A 27,227-nucleotide genomic window follows, 5' to 3' on the forward strand; every position below is an offset into this window, starting at 1 on the left:
CGATGCTGCTATCGACAAAGCCCTGAAAATGCCAGAATTAAAAGATCTCTGCCAGATAGTGGCTCATTTCCCTGCTGTTTTTAAACATGCAGCAGAACTGATGCGAGCTTTCTTTCCAGCTTGCACGGAAAAAAGGCCTATTTTACATTTGTGATAACGAGTTATGTTTGCTAGGAATAAGGCATTTCATGAAGGACTCCAGAAAAACAGAAAATCACACTTCTCTGTTGGACTGAGATCCATGCCAAATAAAAAACAATGCTACGTTGTTTTTTGAGTGTGCAGTGCTGGAGAAGGTTCATGCAATTCAGACAAAAAACTTTTATGGGAACAATCTCACCAAGCAGAACATCTTGCTGCAGTGGACTTAAAAATGAGATCTGAATACACGAAGGATGAAACATGCTGATGACCTCAAAAGCCTGAAAGCAAAGCATCTCCATGAACTGCAGTTAACCCTTTGTGGAGTTTTTACATGAACCTGTCTGAATGATTTGCTTCTACAAAAGAATGTAGCACGCCTGAAATACCTTGCAGACTGGGGTCATTGTTATTCAAATATAAAATATATTTTCAAATATTAAAGGTTTTAGATCTGTTCAGTAAGGTTCAGCTCAGTGAAAATCTGAATTCTTATGGGGATGCCAGCACTGAAACAGGAGTTACAGAATGAACTAAGTGGCAAAATGAAGTTGGTCACTGAATGCTCTAGCTCCAGATTATCTTAAGGCCTTGAGATATGAGCTTAGTCAAACTCTTGACCTTAGATCTGCTGATGCAGGCCATCTTACTGTGCTGAAGACCAGGCTGTGGAACTTGCTGCCAGAATCCATTAGGGACTCCGTAGATGCTGACATTTTCAAAGCTTGTTTAAAAGACTTCTTGTTTTACTAAGTTTACAATGTGTAATTTACTGTCACCCTCCATTTCTGCTGTACTTTGTGAAAACGAGGGTCTAGTTTTAATATTAGCTCACCAGAGTCTAATTTATATTTGTATTTACTTGTAATATTCAATAGCCTGTGACGAAGTAATGTCCTTATACTCTATCTTACATGGTGTCCTTCTATTCTGTTATTTAATAAAAAAATGCAGTTCAAGGATAAAAGGAAACAATATATAGGATGATGGAATATGGGACTGAACAGTGCACAGAGATGTCAATCACAAACAGCCAATGCCTTGTACTGGCCTTCATGAGTACACAGTGGGAGGGGCTCGTAGGGGCTTAGCTTATAAAATGAACAGTAAGAACCCCCCCCCCCTCTACGAGAGGACCAGGTAACTGTAAGTATCTGGCAGGAGGAATCTGGGATCATGCAGTTAACAGAGAGGTCAATCACCGCCTGCAGGCTCCTTACCTATTTTCACAGTAAACAATATTGAGGTCCATGTTCACGCGGGTGACAAACATCTGGCAGTCGATCCGGACTTCGTTGATTGTTGGCGGAGGCAGGGCATGGGCCACCACCACCATTCCCATGATCTGATTGGGCACCGTCCGCCCGTGGGTCAGGGACAGGCGGATGCGCAGGCGGCCCGTGATGTGGATGACCTGCGAAGGAGCAGAGCGCAAGGGTGACCGTGTGCTCAGGACGCCCACCAGGCTGGGGCAGGGAGCAGCTGCACAGGGCTGGCTTTGCTGGGGGGGGTAAAACCCTCGATTATTTCGGTTACGTCGAACTGGAAAAGCCCACTGCGTATACTCCTGGTCCCGGCTGTCGGTTCTGAACTCCGTGGCCCCTCAGGGGAGAACAGCTCAGAAGGCGCCCCTGGGTTCGAGGCTGGGGCCTTGAGGGGGGCAGCTGCGTCGCTGAGGGCCAGGAAAGCCCAGGCCATCCCCGCCTCGCGGGTGCACGGCCAATAGCGCCACCACCTGGGGGGCTCCCAGTCACAGCTGGCCAGCGACAGGACCCAACCTCGAACCCGTGACCGCAGAGCCCAACCTGCATTCTGCACATTTGCAAAAGCGGGCGGAACATTTTTTTTCAAGGGATGAGAGAAACACTCACATGAAAGGTACTGGTTTAGAAAATACAATAACTAATAATAAAAAAAAATTAAAAATATTTTTGCCTGCATTACTTCTGTTAATTAGTTTATTAATTACTGTTAATATCTTAGAGCTAATGCACTGATTAAATGTATTGTTAGCTTGACTTTCCTTAATATTTTACAGGTTTGAACTTTCTCTCTATATACTGTATGGATTGGGATTAATCTCCTGCTCTAAAACGGACACAGAATGGCAAGGCAGTTAATTAATATTCTAGGGGAATATGAAGCTGGGGTTCCAGTAAATACTGTAAAACAAACTCAGTAAGTGAAACATTACCTTAAGTGTCACATTGTCAGTGTTTCCCTCAGAAATGATATACAATAGCAAAGAGTGAAGGACATAATTGCTTATTTCTAGCTTTAAAGTTTTGCGTAGCTTTAAAGTCTTTGTAGCTCTATTTTGCCCGGAGGAGGAATTGACTTGATATGCACACTGTACTTTGAGATCCAACCATTTTAATCACTCTGCTGAGCCCAAAGGGAATTTCCAGATGTACTCCACCAAAAGAAAACTTCTCAGCCTCTGAACTAATGACACTGGCCCTTAAACTGTACAGCAACTGATAGAATGAAGAGAAAACATGTTAATACAACAAAAATAGTTCACTATTATTGATGAAATGCTGAAATTAACTACTTCAAAGAGCTCTCATTAAGGTGGCAGCACTTCTGAAGGGGAGAAGTGTGAACAGTGTCGGGTAATGAGATACACTATGAACAATGACCAGCTCCTTCCTGCTGCCTTTATCTCACACAGAACAGGTATCTCCTTAAACTGTCAAGCTGCTGCCTGACGATTCAGTGGGCACGGCTGAACACGGCCCTCAAAGTGACAGCAGGAGAGTGCGCCACTGGCTTTATTCTTCCTGGGAGCCACAGAGACACAGATCATGGTCAGGGCCCCTGCGCGTCTCGATTCGGGACAGCGGTTCACCATTTAAGCAGGCTCTCCACAACCTTTTGCGAACAATAAGGATGAATCTTCTTCAACTGGGGTAGGAAAAACGATGACCCCCCCCACAATGTTTGAAAAATACGAGCGGCGCTATTTTTTTGCTCTTAATTGGACCTGTCGGGGATGGACCAATCCCATCAGGCCCTGCCAAGGGAAGCAGGGGAGACGGAGTGCGGCCCCGGCCCACTCAGCACTGCCCTGCAGGACCCCCCCGAGGGGCATCAGCCACCAGGGTGCGCCTCTCCCTGCCTCCATGTGACTGTCAGCCCTGGCGCGAAGCCTGAAACAGGCCGCTGTCTACAGGCTGAGCACAGGGGTACCAGGAAGGGAAAGCTCTTGGGAAGGATGGCTTCACCACCGAGTCGGGCTCGGACTGTCTGCCAAGAACGAAAGACTGTAATAGCCCGGGAAAACTTTGATTAGATAACACCTAATTCATTCGCACACTTTAGATGTTTTTTTAATCTTTATCGGCATCAAGCAATTCCAGTCAGGACTAATAATTACTCCATTAGATTGATATAAACCTTATATGTGTGTAATTAAAGAACATTATCAGAATTTTAAAAAAACTTTTCCCATTTAAAAGTTTGGAACGTTGTAAAATAAGGCCAACTTATTTTGATTAATATGTTCTTACAAGCAGGGGGTTTTCCTCTCTGATAATCTTTAAATACTACCCATTTCCTCGGGCACAAACAACCAATACTCTTCAAACTATGCAGAAACATAGGGAATTGGCTTTAATTTACAAGCTCCTGCTAATACATTAAATCTCTCATAGCCCTTCGGTCACTGTATTGAACAATGTATTCCCTTCTCCAGAACACAAGGGGGGCACTAGCTACAGAGTTTGTGGTATACAGTACAAGAAAAGTGATATGGCCAGCCGCCATATCACCCTGCAACTCACAACTGTCAGCCCACTGAAGCTAAGCAGGTGTGAGCCTGGTCAGTACCTGGATGGGAGACCTCCTGGGAAAAACTAAGGTTGCTGCTGGAAGAGGTGTTAGTGGGGCCAGCAGGAGGCGCTCACCCTGCGGTCCATGTGGGTCCTAATGCCCCAATACAGTGATGGGGACACTATACTCTAAACAGGCGCCATCCTTCGGATGAGACGTAAAACCGAGGTCCTGACTCTCTGTGGTCATTAAAAATCCCAGGGCGTTTCTTGAAAAGAGTAGGGGTGTAACCCTGGCATCCTGACCAAATTTCCCATTGGCCCTTACCAATCATGGCCTCCTAATAATCCCCATCTCTGAATTGGCTTCATCACTCTGTTCTCCTCCCCATTCAGAGCTGCTGTGTGTACTGGTGCACTATGGCTGCCGTCACATCATACAGGTGGGGCTGCACAATGGTGGTAGTGGAGGGGGTCCCCATTACCTGTAAAGCGCTTTCAGTGGAGTGTCCAGAAAAGCACTATATAAGTGTAAGCAATTATTATTATTATTATTATTATTATTAAAAGGGTTGCAGCACCTAAAAAGCACATTTTTTTACTCTCTTAAATTTAATAAACATCTACCTTTCATTGTCTTTCAGATCTGAATCTCATTTAATAGAAATGCTTACATAATACTATTCTACTGGTAAAAAGGCATTAGAATAATACAAGAGGAAATAACATCTATAAGACATTGTTAGCTGTCACAACTGCACAGATATCACTCCAGTAAATAAAATACACCGAGAGAGCTTTTGGCACCAATAATTGTGCCCTGAAGCAAGCTGCTTGTGAATTCTCCCTGTCTTGAATAAGTAAGTGACAGTTTTGTGTCCTGAAGATGCAGCAGAGGAACAATTATAGATTTAGAGGTACCTACAACACTTGTTAGCCTACATACATATGCTATTAATTGAAAACGTCAAACACAACTTATCTATAAGATTGCCCATGTCAGATATAGTTCTACAGACATCATGTTGCCTTTGTTTATGAATTTTAAAGCAATTTCATATGTCCTTTGCCTGTCAAGTAGGAAATATTTCATGAAATACAACAGGTTCTTAAACTGAGTAGGGGCAAAGTGAAAATTCATATCTTACAGAGTTATCTAGAATCTAGAAACTATTTTAATCAAAAACACAATTAACTTTTGAATTAAAAAAGTTAATTAAGGAATGTTTCCTAAATTTAGTTAGTCTCTAAATCTGGTAATAGTTGCAATATATCCGGTCAACAATCCGGTAAGTTGGAAGGGAAGAAAAAAAATGTATGAACTGTAACATACAGCTGACACAGTTAATGTCCTGTGGAGGTTAAGGAATTGCTGAGCAAGGGTTAAAATATGCTGTATATCCAGTTCTTGAAAGAATGTGACAGGCACAGATTGATGTGAGAAGACAATTCCATCGGCTTCAAAGTGTCACAAAATGCAGCTTCATTAGGGGCAGACTGGGAGCAAATCTAGGATTTTTAATCAGGGAAATGATTAAGCATTTTAAAAAATATTACTACTACTGATAGTAATAAGCATAAAAAAGAATCATTCAGTGCTAATGTATTTAATTGTGGAATGTGACCCACTGTCAAATTGAAAACATTGCAATTAAGTAGTATTGGGCATGACCATCCTAAGCACACCACCCTGGCAATACTGACACATAGACCTGATCAGCCTCTGGACAGACTGCTGTGGGACATTCTGCCACTCGTTCTGTGCCATTGTAGACAGGGCTGGCTGGTCCTGACTGTCTTCCATTGAAGGCATTGGCAACTTCGTCCCACAGACGTTCTGACGGTATTAGGAGAAAAAGCTGACAACGGCAGGACTTTTGAAACTGTGCTATTGTAATCCTAGAACGCAGTGGTCATGCACTTATGGAAAATTGACACTTCTGGACACGGACGCTTCCTCTTCTTGTAGCAACAGAAAAACATTTGGCTCAAGGGATTTGCCAAGAATAAGTGCCCTAAATCTGCACTACAGGAGTTCTTGTTTTATTGGAGATTCCCAGAGAAGACATCACTCTTCCTCCACGCCTCTGGTTGCCGATTGTGAGTGCGAGCGTCACAACACTGCTGAACAAACTCAGATCGTTTTCATGCTGACGGAGATCTACAGTCATTCTCTTGATGCGGAAGTTATTTCGGCCTGGAATTTCTCATGTTGTAGCCCCCTTGGTCTGGAAAAGATCACGCAGATAGATGTGATGGCCCTGGGCCAGAGTGGTGACACTCTGCCTTCCAGAACATGGTCAGCCCCTCTCAGAGCCGGTATCCTAGTTTCTCTGGACTAGTCTGCTGATTGCTGAAGCAGAACATCTCATTCCCTGGGCAATGTCTCTCACAGACAGGCTACTTCAATCAAACTGATAGCTCTTCATTACTTACGCAAGCCATGGTCTTATCTTCCATTGTTCTTGCATTAATTAAAATCATGTCTTTTTGGCAATTTAAGCAGATTCTTGATTAACTAATTTTGGCAATTTTAACTTGACTCAACTACCAAATACTAAGTAACTGGCATTTTTACAAAAATCAAATGACTTGAGCTCAGGTTTTTGTTATCCCAAGGAATAATGCTTCTCAAACAATGAACAATTCCTATCTTCTCACTATTTAAAATGTAAATAACATTATGTATGTGCCCAGTGAGCTTCTTAATAAATCGTTTGCGTTCTGATTGTGCATCAGTATATTTACTCTAAAAAAAAACTAAAATTAGAATAGCAAAAAAAAATACAAAATGGAAATAGCACAGTAGAATCTGAAAGCCACAGGCATCAAAAGTTAGTTAAAAAGACAACTTTTTGAAGTAATTGCCACAAAGAGAAGTCTGGTGCATATTGCTACAGGAGTGCTCTTGGCAAAAACATCATAAGCACTGGCTAAACATTAATATGCTCAAGCAGCTAAATGCAAACTGACACAGGGAGGTTGAGCCTGGCAACACAAAGCAGACGAATAGCATATCTCAATTTAATACAAACCAACATAACAAAGGGATCAATTTTTATAATTCATGGTTCAGCACACAATGCACTTTCCTTCTGAGTGAATATAGAATAGGTATACATAAGAAATAAGATTCATCAGTTCCCAGGGATTCTCTGGAGTGCTTTTGAAATGTGATACAGCACAAATAATGACTGAGAACCTTTACATGAGTGCATTAAATGAGATCAGCCCGAGATCTGTTTAAAAAAGATGGGTTTAAGCTGGAGAGGAATTCTCTTTGATATGACCTCCAGAGTAGAATGGTGATATAAGCATCCTTGATGAGCCCGGTTGCTTCGCTTCCTGTCTTCGCCAGGCAGCTAATATCTTCCTTTGTATGTAATATTTATATTACTGTATTATGTAACAGCAGAAGTGTTGACTTTATTTAAAGAGAAATGTAATACGAAGTGTCCTTGTCTGCTTGTTGATGTATGCGTGCAGGCGTGTGTGAATATTTATGTGAAGCAGGAGCCTGTCTGTCTTCCTGTTTATTTGCATGAAATGTATGTCTGCGTAGATGCAGCAGATACACCGGATGAAACAAACCAAGTCAGAATCTGGATGCATTTAACTCGTGTTGTCAAAGGGAACCCCCAATTGGTCACCTTATTACTCAGATTTCAGCTTCATTTTTTTTCTTCAAAATAGCTTAACAAAATCGGCAACAAAATAGAATAAAGAACAGAAAGAGAGGGAATTGAAAACAGAGCCTTTTTGATCATTAACAGCCATTAAAAGTTTCAAGTTACATAAAAGACTCAACTCATTATGATGTACAGTATTATACAACTGGAGTTCACACTGTGAGTGAAAACCGTTCATCCTAACTAGACTTGAGAGTCCAAGATCCCAAGAGGAATGAACCTCTTTCTCCACTCACTTTTCCATTACAATGTGAGACTGGCCTGGGTATGTAACACATGCTCTACAATTGCACCTCAGCTAAAATGCTCGTATAGCACTGCTCAGACATTATATCAAAACCTGTCACTTCCAGAACTGCCTGCAAACTCACCCTGGTTTTATAAAAAAACAAACAGCAAAGTACAAAAAAAGCATTCAAAGAGTTAAAAATAGTGAGGTTGGGCCATTCAGTAAAATTGTTTAACTACTGTACATTCAATGTAGTTGTTAGCTGCCTTCTAGAAGATCACCTGTATTTTAACCTGTGTTTTAAATTCAAAGTTAGCAAAATGCTGTGGACATCTTCCTCAAGGGAAAGGAACAGCAGGAAAGAGACTTGCTAGCCCCACTTTCAAATTCTACTTCAATCACATTTTTTACCAGTGATAAAGCCGGTAGTTTTACAGATTGCAAAACCGAGAAGCCAGAAGCTTTTTGGTGTTTATCAGAAGGCATATTTTCCAATCTGTCTTAATTCGGAGGAGAGCTTGGAGGTGGGGGTGGGGGTTATTTTTCATCAGGGGATTTTGGTACAAAAGATGTATTTCTTTATATTATTTTTTTTCAGCTACCCTGAGTGGTTTAATAGCAGCCAACTGTGTGTAAAAACAGCAATGGTTAATTTGCAATGGCAGTGGTTTATTGTACTTTAAGGAAATGACTGTCGATCTTCACACTCTGTTGAACACCATGATTAGTCTGGTTGTTGCTTTTTCTCCCCCCTTAGTTTAAATGAAATCTGGAGGATGGAGAAAGATAGACACTAGGCACCACATTTCAAACAGAATGCTTTCAGAACATGCAGCCAGCTGCTCGTAGTGCATGTATAATATACAAACTAGTTTTGACATGCAGAAATAGGATCAGGCAGTGATTGTATAGTGAGACAAAGGTTCATTTGGCAGGATATGTTGTGGTCATTAAGTATATGATATAAAATGCCAAACCTGAAATCTTTAGTCGGAAGTTGGAATAGCACCAAATCAATGCATATTGAGAAAAGAGATGTTTATTATTATTTGTTTTAAAAATAGGATAGAGGATTGAACCTATGTGCATTAACGAAACATTCTGTAAATGCAGTAACACCTGAAATCAGAACCCATCAGCAGGATAAGTACTATGAATGCAACACTTTGCATTTTTGCACACATTTTTAATATGAAGAAATAATCCCAAATATAAGATGATATGACATTGTCAGCTTTCATTTTGTTAAACTCAAAATGAGTCACATTGCAATGAGATGGGAGGCTTGTTTGTTTATGAGACAATTCTTTCGTTGCAGGTAAGGTCACAGGTATTTTTTTAATGTGAATGGTAATGAATACAAATGACAACAGCAAAGTGGGGTCTTGTGTACCTTATATCCAGATGATTTGATATGGACACCTCTCTTGGTCAGTGTGGATTTCATTCGTATAAAGAAGGAGCGCTCAAGGGTATTGTCAGGCGCTAGCAAACTGGGGCTGGTAGATTCCACTGTGAAAACAAACAAGAATTCAATTAGTTAATGATACTTTTATATATTAGTGTGGGGAAACCCAGGAGACGGCTGATATTAAAAATACATTCAGTTAGGAGACTTGCAATAACTTCTCATTGAGTTTCTATTATCTCTAGATAATCATTTAATAGAAAAATATAATTCAATAACAACCAATGCCCATGAAAATTTTAAACAAACCTAATGATGACACACAAGCTATGCCGTTTTCTGCCTGTTATGGCAATCTTTCTGAACTTTTCATGCAGAACATGGAAACACGCAAAGTTATCACAACTTTGAAGAAAGGTTTCCAAATCTTCCAAGTGCTACTGTATTGTTTTCCAAAAGTCCCGAATTGCACAATGAGTCAAACGAATACAAACCACGTTCAGACATTACTGGCTGATAATTTTTACATGCCTTTGTTTTTACTGAATTATACTTTTTTTTTTATTAAATCATTAATGGAGTTTAAAACAAACATTTGGGAGGAACCAAGTTCACAGCTGCCACTTTAACCCGTAATTCTCTACGATGTCAGGTCCTGAAAAGCCTCTCTCTTCCTTGTGCTCTTCTATCTGCATCCTTCCTCCCCCACATCTCCACCTGTGTAGCTGCTTCCTGGTTCCCCCTTCTCCTTCTGCAGGGGGGGGCCCAGCCTCCTCATCCTATGGTCAGGTGGTTGATGTCAAATTTCTATTTCAACATTCCTAAACACATTTTCTAATTGGGAGCTGTTAATCTGGAGATAATATAAAAAAAAATTCCATGAACCCTAACGATGCTGTAGTCACCAGCCTGATATTTTGCATGACTTCTGGCCAGCATGGGTTCCATTTTCTGAGAGTGTCTAGTCAGATTTTCATCAAACCCGTTTGCTAATGTGTCTAGTGTTAAATATATCACTTGAAAATATTGATTATACTCCTCCTTCTCATTTATGTTTTGCATCTTACTAGATTTGTAATTTTTAATGTGATTTTCAGAAAAGGGGTGAATGATTTGCTGCCAGGCTTTAAAAATCTCTGCTTGGTGTGTGTTTTCCTCCCCAGGGTCTGCCCTTCAGGACCTGGCACCTCAAGATCTAGAGAGAGCTGCCCGAAGAGCTCTGCTCCTTCCAGCTCACAAAGCAAGACTTAAAGCAAAGACTCTTTCCAGCTCACAAAGCAAGACTTAACCGCAGTCTCACTTTTCTGAACCTTCTTCAAAACTAATCACCAACTTAAAAGATCTTTCAAATCAAGAGTATTTAGTACTATAGAAGAGGTCATTAACAAATTCTGCATTCATTTAAAAAAAGAGCTTAAAAATGCTTCTCATTTAAGGCATACAAATAGAAAATTCCTTGTTTAAGGCAAGACCAAAATGTTTGACCTTTCTTACATCTTTCAATATAAACAGCAAACCACAGTAACAGGAAGACTGATACTCTACATACAGTACATATATTTGTAACCCAGACAGGTTATTAATAAATAAAAACACCACACACACACACGGAACAACGTAAAATATTTGGTAGCATGCACTGTCCCAAAAGTGCGATTTGAACTCTCTTATACCAGTCAGCCAGAGAAACTGCTGATGTTGTCTTCCTTTCAGGAGAATTCCCTTACCCTTTACTGTGAGACCGAAGAGATTCTGGACAAGGGAAGGAGACGGAAGTGAAAACAGGATGATGATGAAGGCACCTGCAAAATCCTGTTTCGTACTATTCTGCATATTACAAGACTGCTGTGACTTTCCCTCTTCTCTGGAAACAATACACTTGAAAGTGGGGACATCGCCCCCCCCCCCGCGATATCTTTTATGAGTTTTTTTGTTTCTGAGGACATGAATTAAATGTCATTTAAAATCTAACTAGTCCTTTATCACTCTAGGGAAAAGCCGAGCCATGTTATATTTAGTCATTTCATTTCTTCTGATTAAATATGAATTACTATGAAATTTTTCTCATCATCTAACACAGCAGAATACGCCAACAGCTTTTTAATACACTGTATAAGCACAAACTTCAGCTCTAAGAGTTTAATTCGCCCCTCTAATCCAATCACATCAACCTTATTTCTCTTATCAGAGATTCCCATTTTGAATTAAATGAGCTCATTAGTTTTAATCAAAGGCAGAGAGATCAAAACTTACACTTAAATGCTTTAGATCAGAGCTGTCACTCAGCCGTAGAGTTCTATTTTACTAAAACACAAGATCAGAGCCCCTTAGAACTTATTTTTTTCATTAGGCACGAGGATGGCTTAAAGGCACAGCAATCTTTTTTCCTCCAGTTTTTCACAGACGGTTGAGAAACTCTATATCATTTCTGTTGTGTGCGCGGGCATATAAAAAAAAACCTCAAAGATGTACAGTTCCCTAATTCTGCAACTCATGATACCATTCTCCGGAGAATTCACTTTAAGCAAAAAACACTCTCTTTGTAAGCTACAACTCCCCCTTCTCTGTTGTATACCAAGCTAATGGAGAAACATATTTCCTCGAGTCTGCCCTATTAATTGAACACAGTTGAGGGCAGAACTGAAAAAGGAGAGAGAATATCTGAATCTTTTAAAAAAAAAAAGCACAGCTGATTTTAACAGCACGGGGTCCTGCTAAATTTAGGCGATGGGGATTCTTCGGGCATTTTTTCCGGATTTGAAACATCCTTTTCCGTGGATAAACCCACTGTAGTTCCCAATCTGAGTCTGCACGAACATCCCGCTGACAGCTTCAGCAACTGCACTGATATTATCATAGAGCCACAATAAACCTAATAAAGAACACCTAAGAAACATTGTGTACGTGATAAAAATCAGTAGTTAGGTAATTAACTGAGCAGTGGTGTTATCAGAAAGAAAAATAGACCCTCTCTTTTCTTCTGAATTGTATATACTGTATATATATTTGTCTTTCAGACTGCCTGTGAAGTACAGAATGTCTTCATAGCTGTTCTTGGATGTCTGTGTTATTTAGCTCCTTTCTGGCCTGAATTGTACCCATTGTATAGGGCAAGATAAACCACAGACCCTAACTGAATTCCCTAAGAAGGACAGGACCCGGCTTTAAAGCCTTTATAGATTTTTTTTCAGGGAAGATGTCAATAGTAAGATCATGCTTAGTGTTAAATTATGTGAAAGTACCCCAGCAGTAACCAAGTATAATCAGGCACAGAACAAAGGCTAAACTACCTACATAACACGATCACAAACTTTCATCACTGACACTGACTTAGCCATAATTGCTAATTGTGATCTAACATATCTGAGTCTGGCCCATCAAGTGTTATCACTGTTAGCTGTTACTGAAACCTCTCATGATTCCACCTGAAAGACTTGAGAACCACTCTGTAAAATCTCTGGCAAGTGGACTGAAAAAACAGATACAGCTTTTCAAATCTCCCAAGGACTGAAATTGCATTTTTCTATTTAAAAAATAAAGAGTGCTTGTACATTTGTACTTGTGAAAGAATCACTAACTCATGGTTTGAAGGTAGCTGATCTGTCTTAATGGAAAGCTTTTTGATAATTTCAAACTCACTTTGTCAGAAACATCTGGAGGCAGATGTGACCTGATGCAAGACTTTATCTTGCCTTGTTTAGGAGTCTTAAATTGCTTTAAGAAAAACTAAACACAACGTAAGCAATATATTCAAATACATTTGAAAATCCACTGTGACATATAAGAATGATCAAAGCTTTTAGTTTTTTAACTTATTTTGCGCAACTAAATTTTGTAAATGAGCTGAAACCGCTAAAGCTAAAAAATTATAAGTAAGTTTTTCAGGGGCAGGAATTCAATTAATATTCCTTCTAATTTATATACTTATAAATAAGAAAAGATTTCTCTTTTGCCAAACTTGGTATGGGTATTTAATTACTAAAGATAATTAGGAGCAGGCATTACAGTAAGAGCTAATGAGATGGCTTTTGCGTACTCTGAAAAGGTTCTACATATAGCCTATATGTTAAATAACTACCATCTGAAATATTCGGACGAGTTTTTAGCAGGGTTATTCTGTTATATTATATGTAGGCTTTTCCGTTCCAACACATCATACAATTTTCTTTCCGCATATGTGAAAACACTTAAACATCCTCTTCCCTATATACAGTATATCTCTCCAGACACTGGACTGTTCTATTGCATGCAAACCTTTCTAATCACTGTCCATATCTATATTCTCCTCATTAAAAACCTCATAGCAAACAGCTATCCTGCCTTTGCACCCAGTTGTATTCCTGAGTCCGAAATCTGAAACGTGAAGGCTTTTTCCCCCAGCTTGCTGCCAATTTGCCACAGAGCTTTGTCTCAGAAACAGATGCACTCCTTAAGGGTATTTCTCATGACCTTAATGATAACATTTTGTCTGTTAGCATTTAGCACACTGATTGGCATGTATTAAAAAAATGAAGTGTAATTATATAGAATTTCTTCAGCAATCTGAAATCATCTGCTTTCTGTAAGACACCTTATTCATCAGCATTAATTCTTTGGTTTATTTATTAATTAACTTATTTGAACAAAGTGTTTGCATTTACAAACATTGAAAATAAAATTGTATTGGTAATACCATTTAGCACATTGTTCTTTTTAAGGCATTTTTAGTAACAAACATAAACTATCATCTCACCCATCAGCTGGAACAAAACAAAGCCCAGCTTTAGCAAAATCAAGAATATTCTGATTGCATTACAAATGAAAAAATATAGGATAAGTTGCATGCTTCTTCTATTTTAGTATCTTTATTAACAACATGCTAATGTAAACTGCACTAAAATAAGAGCAAATTACAACCACAAAGATCAATTCCAGGTTTAGAAGCTAAACGTCTTCACATAACATAAAGCCTGAGCTACTCAGTCCTTTTATATTAAATTAATGTAGACTTCGCATACCCTACACAGTTCAAATGAGTGTCTTTTCTAAGCAAGTGGACAACACTTTTTAGGTACAGTTCCTGCAATTTAATGGAAAGCTGACAAAAGAGGTACTTGATGTGTGCGAATGCAGGTCAAGATCTGTCTGCTTTTAATCTGCTAGCCTGTTAAAGGCACCATGCAGACAGCAGTGGTAGATACACTATGAGGATATTGATTTATCAGCAGAGATCAGTGCTACACGTTTGGTACCGATCCAGTCAGAATCAACATAAAGAAATTCTGACTTTGGGTTGCAAACCCTAATTCCCTGCCAGATTTAACTGAACACTGGAACCTAAATAGACAACATCCCTTTGGAAATTTAAATTTTGGAAATGTAATTTTCCAAAATTCTTTTGGAATTTTCTTTTTAAATATTCAAACACAAAATATGATAAAATACTACGTAATGCAAGATCATTCTCTGTATAACACAAAACACATAAAACAACCAAACAAAATCTGATAAACACAAAAAATACAATTAAGTGGATACCACATTTTCCTTAATGTATAAGGATAAATTTAAGAATTTTCAGCAACTGAATATTTCCTTACAGAGATAAAATCCGACTCTATGGAAGGTACTGTAACAGGAGTATGAAATTGGTTTCACTGACATTTTTAAAAATTTAAGCAACTATACAGAAAGCACTTTTACTTTTTTTTTGGCCCAGTGAATGCAATTTTTTAAGGTGGCCAATTTGAAGAAAGGAACAAGTAAAAGGTTTATTCTATGCTGAAAAGAGATGAAAAGAAACACAATGTTTCAGCTGTGGAGCCTTCTTCTTCTTGACCCGAAGAAGGCTCCACAGCCAAATGTTGTGTTTCCTTTCTTCTCTTTTCAAATGGAAAAAACCTTTTACTTGTTCCTTTGCAGCCTAGGCATGCCGATGCAGCTACCTATTTGAACAATGTGAATAAAAGCAGGAAGGTAATGAGTACACCAGAAATGTAGTGGTAGCAGGTCTTGGCCTGCTGGGTACTCTACAGCTATCTCTACAGCCCAGTTAGACCGTTTGGTCATTGGCAGCTGATAAATCGGAAAACCTCATCCTCATCCTTCTTTGTCAAAAAAGTCAGGGTATCAGCTTCAATAACATGGCTGGGTAGCTTGTTCCACTCTCCCACAATTCCCTTATTCTTTATCTGCACTGACATTGAATGCTATCATGAACACTTTAGTCTTTTCTTCTAAGTCGCTCTAGAGAGAAAATGACTAAGTAACTAAAGGTGCATTTATGATGTTTTAACTCTGCACTTCAGGATTATTTCTTCTAGCTCAGAGAAAAAGTCTGAAGAGGGACCTGTGAATGTAAACCTTGAGTTGTGTTTGTTCCTTCCTTTGTTTATATTTCCTTTACCCCATATTCAATTACAACACACAAGTCCTTTGAGCAGTCAGTAACTCTGGTGTTTCCTATTAAAAAAGTCATGTTCAATCTTCAGTGTTGATGGAACAGAACAGCTAACACCTGAAACAGTGTACATTGAGCAAAAAGGTCAATAGTTATTATGTGAAACAAAACCTTTTTTTTACTTTGCAGTGTTTAGTGTGTTTTGTGGATTCTAATAATCTTTTAAATTCAAGAGAATGTTCCACACCGTCAGGGGAACACAGCCCACCTCGTCCTGACCTGATTTCAGACGTCCATGTCAGCCAGCATTATTTATGGACTTTAGGAGCTAAAATTCATTTCATGTTGAAACCTTTCAGATGATCATTCAGAATGCCACAATCTACATTTAAATGATGGCATTTTAAAAAAGTATTACTTACTGCAGCTTGAGTGCTGACCATTAATAACAAGACGACAGTACTTTAGTCTTTAGATGCAGCGCTTTCCTGAATTTGAAATTCTGGCTGCAATGCTCACAGTGAGAAACTACAAGGTCGGAGCTACAAGCATGTACTGTATGACTTATAAACCTGAGCCAGGCTAGATTACGCCAGCTAATATTCTTCACATTACACCTATATAAATATTAGTGTCAATGCAAAATGTCAACCACTTAACGTAAAGATAAATTGTAAATATTCCAGCTCTCACACCTTACACACCGTAGTGCATCTAACTACATTCAGATTTGTGCCTGCTCTGTTGAATTTACAACTCACACATCTCTGGCATGTACACAAAAGTGTTTTGTTAATATGAATTCACTTGCAGCTAGCTTCACATATTAAAGGAAAATCAACTCATTGTTCAGTAACATAGTTATAAAAAATGACATCTGCTGTGTGATTCATTCATTTTTTTCCTCTCTAGTGTCTCACCAACCTGTTACATAATGGGATTGTCTGACATTCTATGATGACCACTAGCTAATTTATGAAGAAGAGAGAGTCTCTAAAACCTGTCTGAAGTTGCTTTCAGCATACAGGGATTATGTCTATGGGTTTATAAAAAACATATGAAGATAAGATTAAAACAAATGTATGTATTTAATGTAATCTAAAAGCACAATTAATGCAATGCTTGAACATAATGAGAAGTTCTTATTAGGCTATTTCTATCAATCACAAAGACCCAGCAAGCAGACTTGGAACAAAATACTCTTTCTTTACATAGCCAGTTGTTAGGTATCAGGCGGTCGTTTTATGATTCATTTATTTTTTAACTTTCAGCAACTAAATCTGCTAGCTCTCCTGCAAAAGGCTCTGCTTCTTATGTTGTTTCTTTCTGCAGTGTTGTCAGGAAAATCTGTGGCAGTACATTCTGAACCTCTTCTCTCCAATGCTAATGTGCATACATCTTTTAGTGAGCACTGATCTCCTGACTTGTACAGCAATCAAACAAACAATGGACTATTTGCTGCCACACAAGCTGTGACCATTACTTTAATTATACACTACCACAAACAAACCTTTTCTAATGAGCAACTCTTTCCACAAAATGGGTGCTGGCCTACCTTTTTGTCCTTGAAAAAATGCTGCAAAAGATCATTTCAATTAAAATTTACAACATTTGCATAAGCACTTTTTTCGAGAGGTAATAAATATTACCTCATACACAACATTGCCTATACCAGCCTGCCAAAATCTAATTAGAATTACAGAAATGTTCAGATGTGTGGTTGCATTTATATTAAATGATAGGATTAAATGCTTCCAATAAATGAAACATTAAGCATCACTCAATGAACACAAGCACATCTCTAAAAAGTACCAAGTGTTTAAAGTTTTTGTTTTACAGGGCAGTTTGCCAGACATTGATTTTACAATATAACCCCAAGACACCATGTTCTACCTTAAAAATATGGCAAATATATCCAACATGAACTAAAAGAGCTTCTAATATCTGTCCAGGATAAGAAATGAGTTACTGAATCTTTCTAAAAAAGTACACCACTTACAGCTGCAGTTATGCATAAGGCTTAGGAGCTTACAATTACTCTTCTAGATGCTTTATATGAATCAGATACACTAATCACTGTAGTTGAAGGTTTATATTGTATCAAGTTATTTGATATAATAAAGACTTACAAAAAGGTAGGTCTTGCTTAACTAACTTGCAGACCTTCACTAACTAAAAGTTGCAACTGATGCAAACAGAGCGTATGATACTGTATATTGAAGTTTTCTAGAAGGTTTTCGACAAAGTTCCTCAGATATTAATTCTCACATTGTAGGTAGCAGGCAGTCAAGATAATGCATGTACTTGGGTGAGGAACTGGTTTATGTACAGAGTGTACAGATAAGGGTTGAACGCTCAAACTCAGGTGATGTCACTGTCTTATTACTTTAATGAAATTACTTCAATTAAACACTGTTTGGTAGTATGTAGAAGATTGCAGTCATTTTGTTTTGGTTAACTTAATATTTTGCCTGTGGTGCAGATGTAAGGTGCTTTGAGCAGATTTTTTTATTAGTAACTTATGTATTTAATGTTTTCCCTTCTCTTTGTTATCGATTTTGGACTTTTCCTTCACAGTGTTCTTTCTCATTTCTAGTTCAACATGGCTTCTCTCACTCAGTGTCTCCAGCGCTGGAGAACAGAAATACATTCTTGGAATACACAGGAAACCTGTCGTCCACTTGACACATCTGAGCTGCGTTTCCACAGAATGGTCAGGAAGTGATTAAAAACACTTCTGCTTCCAGAGCATCAGATCAAAGCTGAGACCTAGCATTCACACTACACTGAAGACTACGATCATGTTCATCACAGTCAAATAACGTGCATTTCAAAACAACACGCACTGTACTTGATGAACAGCCCCAATTCATCTGTGTCACCTCACTTTGAAGACTTGCTAGTCTGGTTCCCAATAGCACAGTGAGGTGTTAAGGCAATAAGCCATTTTTCCCCCAAGTGGAAAAACACGCTTTATCGACTAATCTCACTTCTGTATTGGAAAATTATGCAAAACCCGGTCTTTCCGACAGAAGATGAACAAATACAACGGTATTCCTATCATCCAGCACTACTCCCTCAGATGCCACAGGACTTCTCCCATTTTAAGCTTTGCTGTTCTATATTCTACCAACAGTGCATTTCAGTGCTAGCTCTATGGGAAACCTCACTCACCCTGAAATTCATCCACGAGTCCGCGTATTTACTACACAGGCAGGGAACTCAAATACCCATTTTGTTTAGCAGATGCAATCCAATCCAGCCCTCCAAGAGCCCACATGTATTTTAGTTATATGTCAATAGGAAAAAAAAATAAATTATGGGCTTAAACAGAAATGCTTCTTGATGACAGCAAAACAAGAAGAAATGGCTAATTACAGTATACATGTAAAACAATAAGAAACCAGTAATGACCAGCAGACATTTTCTACTGTAATATCATGGCAGTGTACAGAAGACCCTTTAAGGGTTCCTTATTGACATCCCAGAAATCTGTCTAGGTCTCCTACCTCTCCTCCTAGACTCCTGGAGGGAAGAGCATCGCCAACACCGTTTGGCAAATCAGACATGCTACGTGAACATTCCCTCTCTGATGAGACCACGGGAGTAGTCACCGACACTCTAAATCTAAAAACTGGATGCATCACTGGGTAAGTAATGAGTCTAAACCCATCTGTCAGAGCTGGGATCTGAACTCACAACAAGCCGACACAGAGGGTCAGCACATTTGCACGTTAGTGCTTGCAGAACACAACAATCTATGCATATGGATGTAACCCTTTCTAAAATACTGAAGTATGGAATCGCCAGAATATTGCTCCAGGAGATTAAAGGTTATCGTCTTGTCAGCCGTGGTCCCTCACTTATTTTTGAAAAACCCTCAGAGTGCATAGCTAATGGCAAGATAACCTCTGGTCCTTTTGAATCTTATATCTGGCACCGGTAAAGGGAGACATAGTACATCCATTATTAATATGGAAATCGGGGTGAAATTGCGACAACTTCACAAATTTTATCTGCGAAAGGTTTATCTGCCCTTGTGCTGATTCAGAGAAATGGTCACAGACCCAGGGTGCAGATGTCAACACAAGATAAAAGCATTCCTTCCTATGATTTGATTACATTTCTGAAAAGTGCTGGACTGAACACGCAGCGCTGCTAACAGAGCTCTGCTCCCATCAGAAACTCATCCGAGGGTTTTACAGTCTGCAGGGACGCTTTCGAGAATGTCTTGAGGATACAGTGTTGTGCTATTCTTAATGTACGGAGCACAGCAGCAATGGTCATGACATCACAACAAAGGAGGATGAGTTAAGCGCAGGCTGTTAAGTAGTTTGTCCTGTCAAAGCATGTCTGTAATTTCCAGAGAAGCAGTGAACTAGGGAGAGCATTATCATTAGAAATCAGCTGGAACAGGGATATAAAATAGAACAGCAATAACACTTGTCAGAGAGGTGACTGCAGTCAAAACTAATAATCGGGAGTTCAAAGATAAACGCTGACATTGCAGTCGTCATGCAGCAGCTACTGTATTAGTGCCTTGTGAAAACAAAAGTCCCTGCTCCCAGCTTCCATATTTACCAGCAGTGTTTGTATTAAAATGGTTTGCTCACGCAGCACTTTGCACAAGGTAAAAGTTAAACAAAATACAATCTAACACACAGAGCTTTCCAAGACTGTGAAGACATTTATGTCACAAGACCTACATTCTTAGTGATAGGTAGAGAACAAAGTCTGAAACATTCTGTGACTGTATGTAAGCATGTAACATTCGACAAATTAGATTTCTATTAAATAATCTCTAAAAACGCATACAAATAAATAGCATAGAGCCTAATATAACCAAAAAATGCTTTAAAAATTCTTCTTAAGTATCATAACAACAATGTCCACATGCCACAGGTGTTAAACGTAAGGGTATGGACATAAGACTGGATACAGACACAGTAAGTGATACTGTACGTGATGTATCGAGGGAAAAAAATCTTTATAATCGGGTTCTTACAGTGCATGTTGTTCAGAATTCAATTGTACAGAGGCTCCAATATCAATTAAATCTCAATGAAATGTAAATCTGTCTTGCTGCACAGGATGAGTGACGATGCTCAGCTTGACGTGTCGCGTTGCACAAACTTTAATTCCTGCAGCAAGCGAGTCTAGCGAGTGCTGCTCGGAAGTCACAGCAGATGGAGCAGAACAAGAACATCGTCTGCGTGGCCCAGATTCTAACCGAGCGTCCCGGAACTCCCACTAACACGTCTCCTTTCAAAATCCCACCACTAAGAAAGAATTTAAAAGAGAAGCCTTAGTAAATGTTTCAGAACCGAGAGCAAAGCAGCAACAATGGAGCGCTCCCCTGCAAGGCGCTGGGTAAACACTTCAGAGCCTCGAACTGCAGATTAGCCGCTTCATCACCAGTCTCGCAGTATACTGATACACATCTAATTTCATTACAGCAACAAGTCTTGGAGGAAAAAGTGTTAACGGCACACAGGAATTTGCAAGATGTTTGCTACTTTCTGAGCCTTTCATTCATTAGGAAAGAACCACTGCCCTGACACGAAGAAAATTGGTATTTAATTTTCAAATGCACTTCTTTCCGAGAAGCAATTATATGTTTAACCTTTTAACTTATCTCATGTCTGTTTTTGTGCTCGGAATGAAAACAAATCATACTGGTTCAATAATGTCAAGCTGTCACTCACAGGAATTAAAAGTATGGATTGTTCATAGCTCCATAAAATAATTATTAAAGGTTTACAACCAAAAACCTTTGCACCATACAGGGCTTTAATATGTCAGATACTGTGGAATGTTTATGTTGAAAGAAATGTCCTTGTCATCAGTCAGAAATTGGCTCTAACTGGGTTTTAATGGAATTTTTATAAGTATTTTGCATGGACTCCTTTGCAAAAGCTAAACACACTGCAAATGCCCAACACTGCTGTTGAAGTTTTTTGTTCCTTTTAAGAAGAAAACTCAACCACTTTTAATTTAAAAACTGAAGTACTTTAATTGTGCTTTAGAAATAGTTTGTTATTTGCTGTATCTGCACACAAGGTCCACTGCAGAAGCTGTCCCAGGAGAAGCCTGATTGCTCCCTCTAAGTCATGTGAGAGTGTGCCCCAGGTGTTTAAGAAGACAAGACCATGCTGAGCGGAAAAGGTCAATTATCAAGGCTATGCTTCTAGACAATCAGGGCTTAACGGTTATTAGAAATCCTTAAAGTACTATTCAATTTTTTTATGATTTATTTATTAATAACATATTACCCTCACCTGTGGTGGAGAAGTAAAAGGATGAAAACAGCAGGATGAGCAGTATGCTCACAACTGGGTTCAGAGTTCAAACGTATGAATGTCAGGAGCAGACCAAAATGTACAATAGCATACCGCAGACATGTCTGAAATCGCCTGCACAAACATCAATTTGGCAGTTAAACTCTGCAATTAAGATCTTCAATTAATTTATCTTTTAAATTATTACAACAACCCTAATGAGACATAACAGTTGCATTGTACCGTAACAGTAAACAGTTTGGTAATGCAACTGTTTAAAATATATTCATGTCTTACCTGAGACCCCAGGCTTTGTGTGGCTTTATCTAAAGCCTTAAACAAAAAAATACTCTAGGAAGAAAACAACAAGTAGATTTAAGCTGTATTTTTCACTCTGTAACTACAAAACAGGTCTAGAACAGAGATTAGATTAAACTATCACAGCAAAACATGTCTGAAATCCTTACCTAGTACCATGCAAAAAGCATTATTTTAAAAGAGAATTTTTACAGCTGTTGTTGTTTATAAAGAACAATATATAGTAACAAATAGACAAAAAGACTAAATTTAACACTTTATTCAGCATAGTACTAGACCCAAGTAATCTAGTAATGCCTTTAAATGTGGCAATATCGGTGCTAGATATGACAATCATATTTAGATCAAAGAAAAATTATAGTTCAATTATAAAACATCACAGAGATTCAAAGAAGGCTGTATCAACAAATGCATTGTGACATAAACAATCTACCCTCTTAAAAATGAACATAACTCTTTTTGGTACCATTTGAGAGTGAAATCCTGTACAATGAAATGGCTGGAAAAGAAAGTGAATTGAATAAAAACAAGATTTTTTATATACTTTTGCACCAGTTTAATTTGTGGGAAGGGTCTCTATACTACCGGTGCCACGCTGACAGAATTCAGCAGATAATCTGAGTCCCCCTTTTCTTCAATCAAAGTTCTTTGCTTTAATCAACTTGCAGGAGAGGCGGTGAACTACACCAAGGCTCTGGGGTTGCAGATGGTTGCCTTACTCAAAATGTTCAAGCTTGACTGACCCATTTCATCAGCACCGTCAAAGCCTTGCACTGATACATGTTGACAACATTTAATCTTAAAAATTGAAAGAAATGAATTAATATGCAAATTTCATCAGCTTTGTAATAAAAATGTCCTTGAAAAAACAGAGAACATGACCCCTGAGGAATTGTGTGAATTATCCTGGCTTCGTCGTTCTTTAAGTTAGTCGGAGGTACACAAGTCCACTAGGAAATCAGAGTGGATCTGACTTGGAAATAATTATGATGGAGGAACAAAACACTAGCAGGTTGAATAAATGGAACAACTTGGGAAAAGTCTAAGTCCTCTTTGTTATTCACTTTGAATTAATAGGATTAGTTTCAAACCCAAATACACCTCTGTAATTTCTAAGCTAACTAAAATCAACACTTCACCCGCATGTTTTCATTGTTTTTGGTGCTTTTTATAATTTTTTTCAATGGAAATATAGAAAATGCACATGTAATGAGGAATGAAGCTGTGCTCCAGCACAACAGACGTATCCCCCGTTCAGTTTTATGAAACGAACTATTCTCGTCAGACTGTGCTATACAAGACCAAGACTACCTAGACAACAGAACCCTGTCGATACAATATGTCCCCTAACGGTGAAATTAGCTTAACCCTTTGGCTCGACTGTCTCCAAGAATATACCTATTGAAGAAAAAGAACTCAATCCTTGTTGTATATGTTTGGTTTAGGATTTGAAAGGGCACAAGCATAACAAGCAATGGTGACTCACAAAGATGAACTGCCAACCACTGGCAAGGAATACAAAAAATTAGAAGGCTCACGTTACTAAAGTGGAGACATACTGTGATGTACTTATGGAAAACTGGCTTTGCCGCGATTCTTCCATTTCAGTCAGATCTGGAAATGCAGTTAAAAAACAGAATGTCTAGGTATCTCCAGATTCATGCAATGTGCTTTTTAAATTGAATTTACAATTTATGGGGTTATGGCATGAAGTTCTATATACAGTTAGTTCAAGGTGAATCTTAAAAAGAAATGCCTCAGTACCAAGGACAGAACCTGCTGCCTCTGGAGGGTTGTTCATTAGCCTTGTTAGCCCATGTGAATAAAGTCAGATATACTGTATCTGTATGGCTTTTAATATATATATATTGCATCCTACTTAATTCTGCAATATTATGAAATCCACTTTTGTCATTTTTAGAAGCTTGCTATTTCAAACCCGGGTTTGGTGTCAATAACAAAACAGTCAAGAGTCACCAGAATTCTTCAGGTGAAAATATTAAACCAGAACCTAGTCTGGCTTTAAAAACTCTTCAGACACGGGAACCCTCGGAAAGGGGCCTGTGAAATATAGCTACTATTCTGTATTTATTTAGAAATTGAACATTAAATGTGTCAGACAATGTAAATCTTAATCTGTATGAAAAATACCTGTGTGATAAAGGCACTTATCAGCTCTGCATCAGGAGCCTATAGAATGGATGTAAATGTAGCTGCTGAACAGTGCCTCAGCCTCTCTGTCTTTCACAGTCTCCCCCACTCAGCCACCGCACTTCAGGCGATCCCTGGAAGATCTGAACGGTTGTATAATAATGAAAAATGTGCAATACTGGTGGGGCATTGCTTGTGCACACAAACCTCCGCCCACGCATTCATCATTTTGCAGGTATTGTCAGTGAAAGTTTAATTGCATAAACACTCTGTAACTGTCCTGTCATATTTCTTGTCAGCCTGGATTCCCTCTCTGGGCTCACTATCTCACAAAACTATAATTGAATTGCTACCGAATCGCAAGAGGGCTGGAAAAAAAAAATCTTTATGAATAGAATTTGTTTCCTATCAGCAGGTTTGACAAATTGTGTCACGAGGAAGGGCCCTAGCGATAATTTCCCAGTTTATTCTGAGCAGACTTGTTTGCTATTTGCTCTTATCTCTTCAGAATTATAAGCACCTAGTTAAAAATATCTGAAATTTATTGCAACAAAGGCTTTTCACTTCCAAGAGAGGGCAGTCTAAATACTAAAAACTTTGCAAGTAATAGTTACCACCTCTTACTATGACTGCAACAATTATGTGAAATATAGTCACTGTGTAAGAAATGACGCCATTAGTCTGGGAAAAAGGAACATTTCTGCAACTTTTAAACGTCTTTGCATTCTTTATCTACTCTATACTCTGAACACTAAGAACCATAATCCAATTCCTACAACAGATCAGGTCTGGTAGTAATATCTTCTGATTGCTGCTAAAGTTTATCACACAGAATATAATGGTCGTCCCACAGAAAAGAAAGGAAAGTAACTGGTAAGACATAAATCCAGTTGTGCTGGCAATTTTATTTCAGCTGAGCAGAAATTCAGAATATCCCTTTTTTGTAGTTTGCTGTAAGGGTGTTTATTGTTTCTTAGTACTTTACTTCAAGGTGCATTTTCTTTCACAGAGTATTTATTAACCTTGGATGTCTTCATCATGAAATCATCAAAATTCACTCTGGAATCCAAAGTTCCATTTTGAACGGTTACCATAAACATTCTTTATTTTGTTTTTTTCTCAATCAAGTTACTAAATTTACTATGAGGTTCCTTAAGAGATTTCAATTAAAGCTTGACCTTGTAATCCAAATAAGATGGATGACTGATATTTATTTTCAAAGAACAAACACTGGGCTATACAGCTCCTTTCAGCAGAATATAGTCACAGGTTTAAACCCCTGGACACAAACCAAAGCTTCCACTATACATTCTCATCTACAAGCAACCTACAAGAGTGAGAATTTAAATGTGGTTTTTCCTGTGTGAAATAAAAAAAAATCATGGCAGCTTCATCAAAAGACTTTATTTTCCCACAAAGCATCACTGTTCTCATTCTGGATGGGAACAAAGCATAATACTACCTCCAACTATTTTGGACTGATAAAAAGCTTCTTTCTGACAACCTTATCAGCAAAATAAGCTTAAATACAACTGGCTTCTAATAGTCTAGAGACTGCTTGATCCCGTCTTTGTCTTTCAAAGCTCCTATGTCTTCTTTTCAAGTGATCTTGCACTTTCTCTTGACAGAATTCACAATCTTTTAGTCCCACTAAGCTGTCATTATTTTCTTTGTAGCTCTCTCAGGTCCATTTGCGTATTTTACCACAGGTTTTTTAGTGAACACATAAAGACCAGGGACGATGGGGAGTATTTAGTAATTTCAAAAGCTTTATAAATTATTTTTACTCATGCAGGAGGTGAGTGAGGGATGATTTTTTTTCTGCAAGTTTACATCAGTTCTCTGTTATCTTTCTGTTCAGTTCAAACACCGTGCCAAAGATTTCTAATATCCACACAATGGCTTTGTAACGTAATTGGCTGCACCTGTATAATTATGTTCAAACTAGTTTAAATGTCAGCTGTCTAAATAATTGCTTTGTTCATTGTCAGCTTTTTTTAACAAGTGCAAACATTAATGATTGTGCAGTGAATTCTCGGCCATGCACAGGAGTATACAACAAGAGACAAAGATGCTTTTTTCCCCACAAAAGTGAAAAAATACTGTGCACCGATACAAGACAAAAATGACATTTACTGAAACAAATCACTTATTTTTTTCTTACCATTGCTGGCAAAATTATGTGGGACAATTTCACAGCTATGCCTTAGCTAATCAATAAACAGAAAACTAGGGGTGATATTCCAAGGCAAAATTGAGAAATAACATTTCTAAGGCCCCTCACAATACAGTATGTCAGAAAGACAAAAAATAAATAAACTAATCTAACTCAGTCTATTTTAACCCAAAAAACAAAATAACATTAAAAAAAAAGTATTTTAGCATACTCACTAAATACAACAGATAGAGGACCCCCAGTGTGACATCTGTATTATGGAGGAAGAGGAAGAAGATGATGATGGGGAAGAAAGTCAGAAGGACCATTTGGTGCTCATCTCTCTACTCAACCAATTTATGAAACCCAGCTGCCAATGATGGATATTTATAAATGAGGTTATGCTTTGCAAGAGGCTTAATGTAGGGCTAAGATTAAAGCTTAGGATAAATGAACGCATTAGAAGATTAAAAAACATTTGTCTTAGTGATCAGGGTAGTCGTTTATTTCTCGATCCCGTACACAGCAGGTTTATCAAAAGCACCGCCAATACAGCTGACAGAGAATCTATCTGATGAAGTGATAGGAACTTTAATAATTGGCAAGTTATTTTTTACGTGTGGCAAATTAACCAGCGTTATGACTAGCGCAATTTCTTCTCGGACATCATTATTGATGGAGAATTATGAAACATTACCTCCAAAGA

At 38.4% G+C, this 27,227-nt stretch overlaps 1 protein-coding gene across 1 annotated transcript in view; it reads right to left on the minus strand.

The window, feature by feature from the left end:
- npas3 (neuronal PAS domain protein 3) overlaps window positions 1-27,227 on the minus strand; it is a 182,723-nt gene that overhangs the window by 13,315 nt on the left and 142,181 nt on the right. Inside the window, exons 6-7 of the mRNA XM_088925112.1 lie at window positions 9,226-9,344; window positions 1,362-1,555 (exon numbers count right to left, since the gene is read on the minus strand). Coding sequence (XP_088781238.1) covers window positions 1,362-1,555; window positions 9,226-9,344 — 313 coding nt within the window. The remainder of the gene's footprint in view (window positions 1-1,361; window positions 1,556-9,225; window positions 9,345-27,227) is intronic.

The sequence above is a fragment of the Atractosteus spatula genome, chromosome 9 (genome assembly GCF_055471065.1).
Source record: "Atractosteus spatula isolate fAtrSpa1 chromosome 9, fAtrSpa1.hap1, whole genome shotgun sequence".
NCBI lineage: Eukaryota > Metazoa > Chordata > Actinopteri > Semionotiformes > Lepisosteidae > Atractosteus > Atractosteus spatula.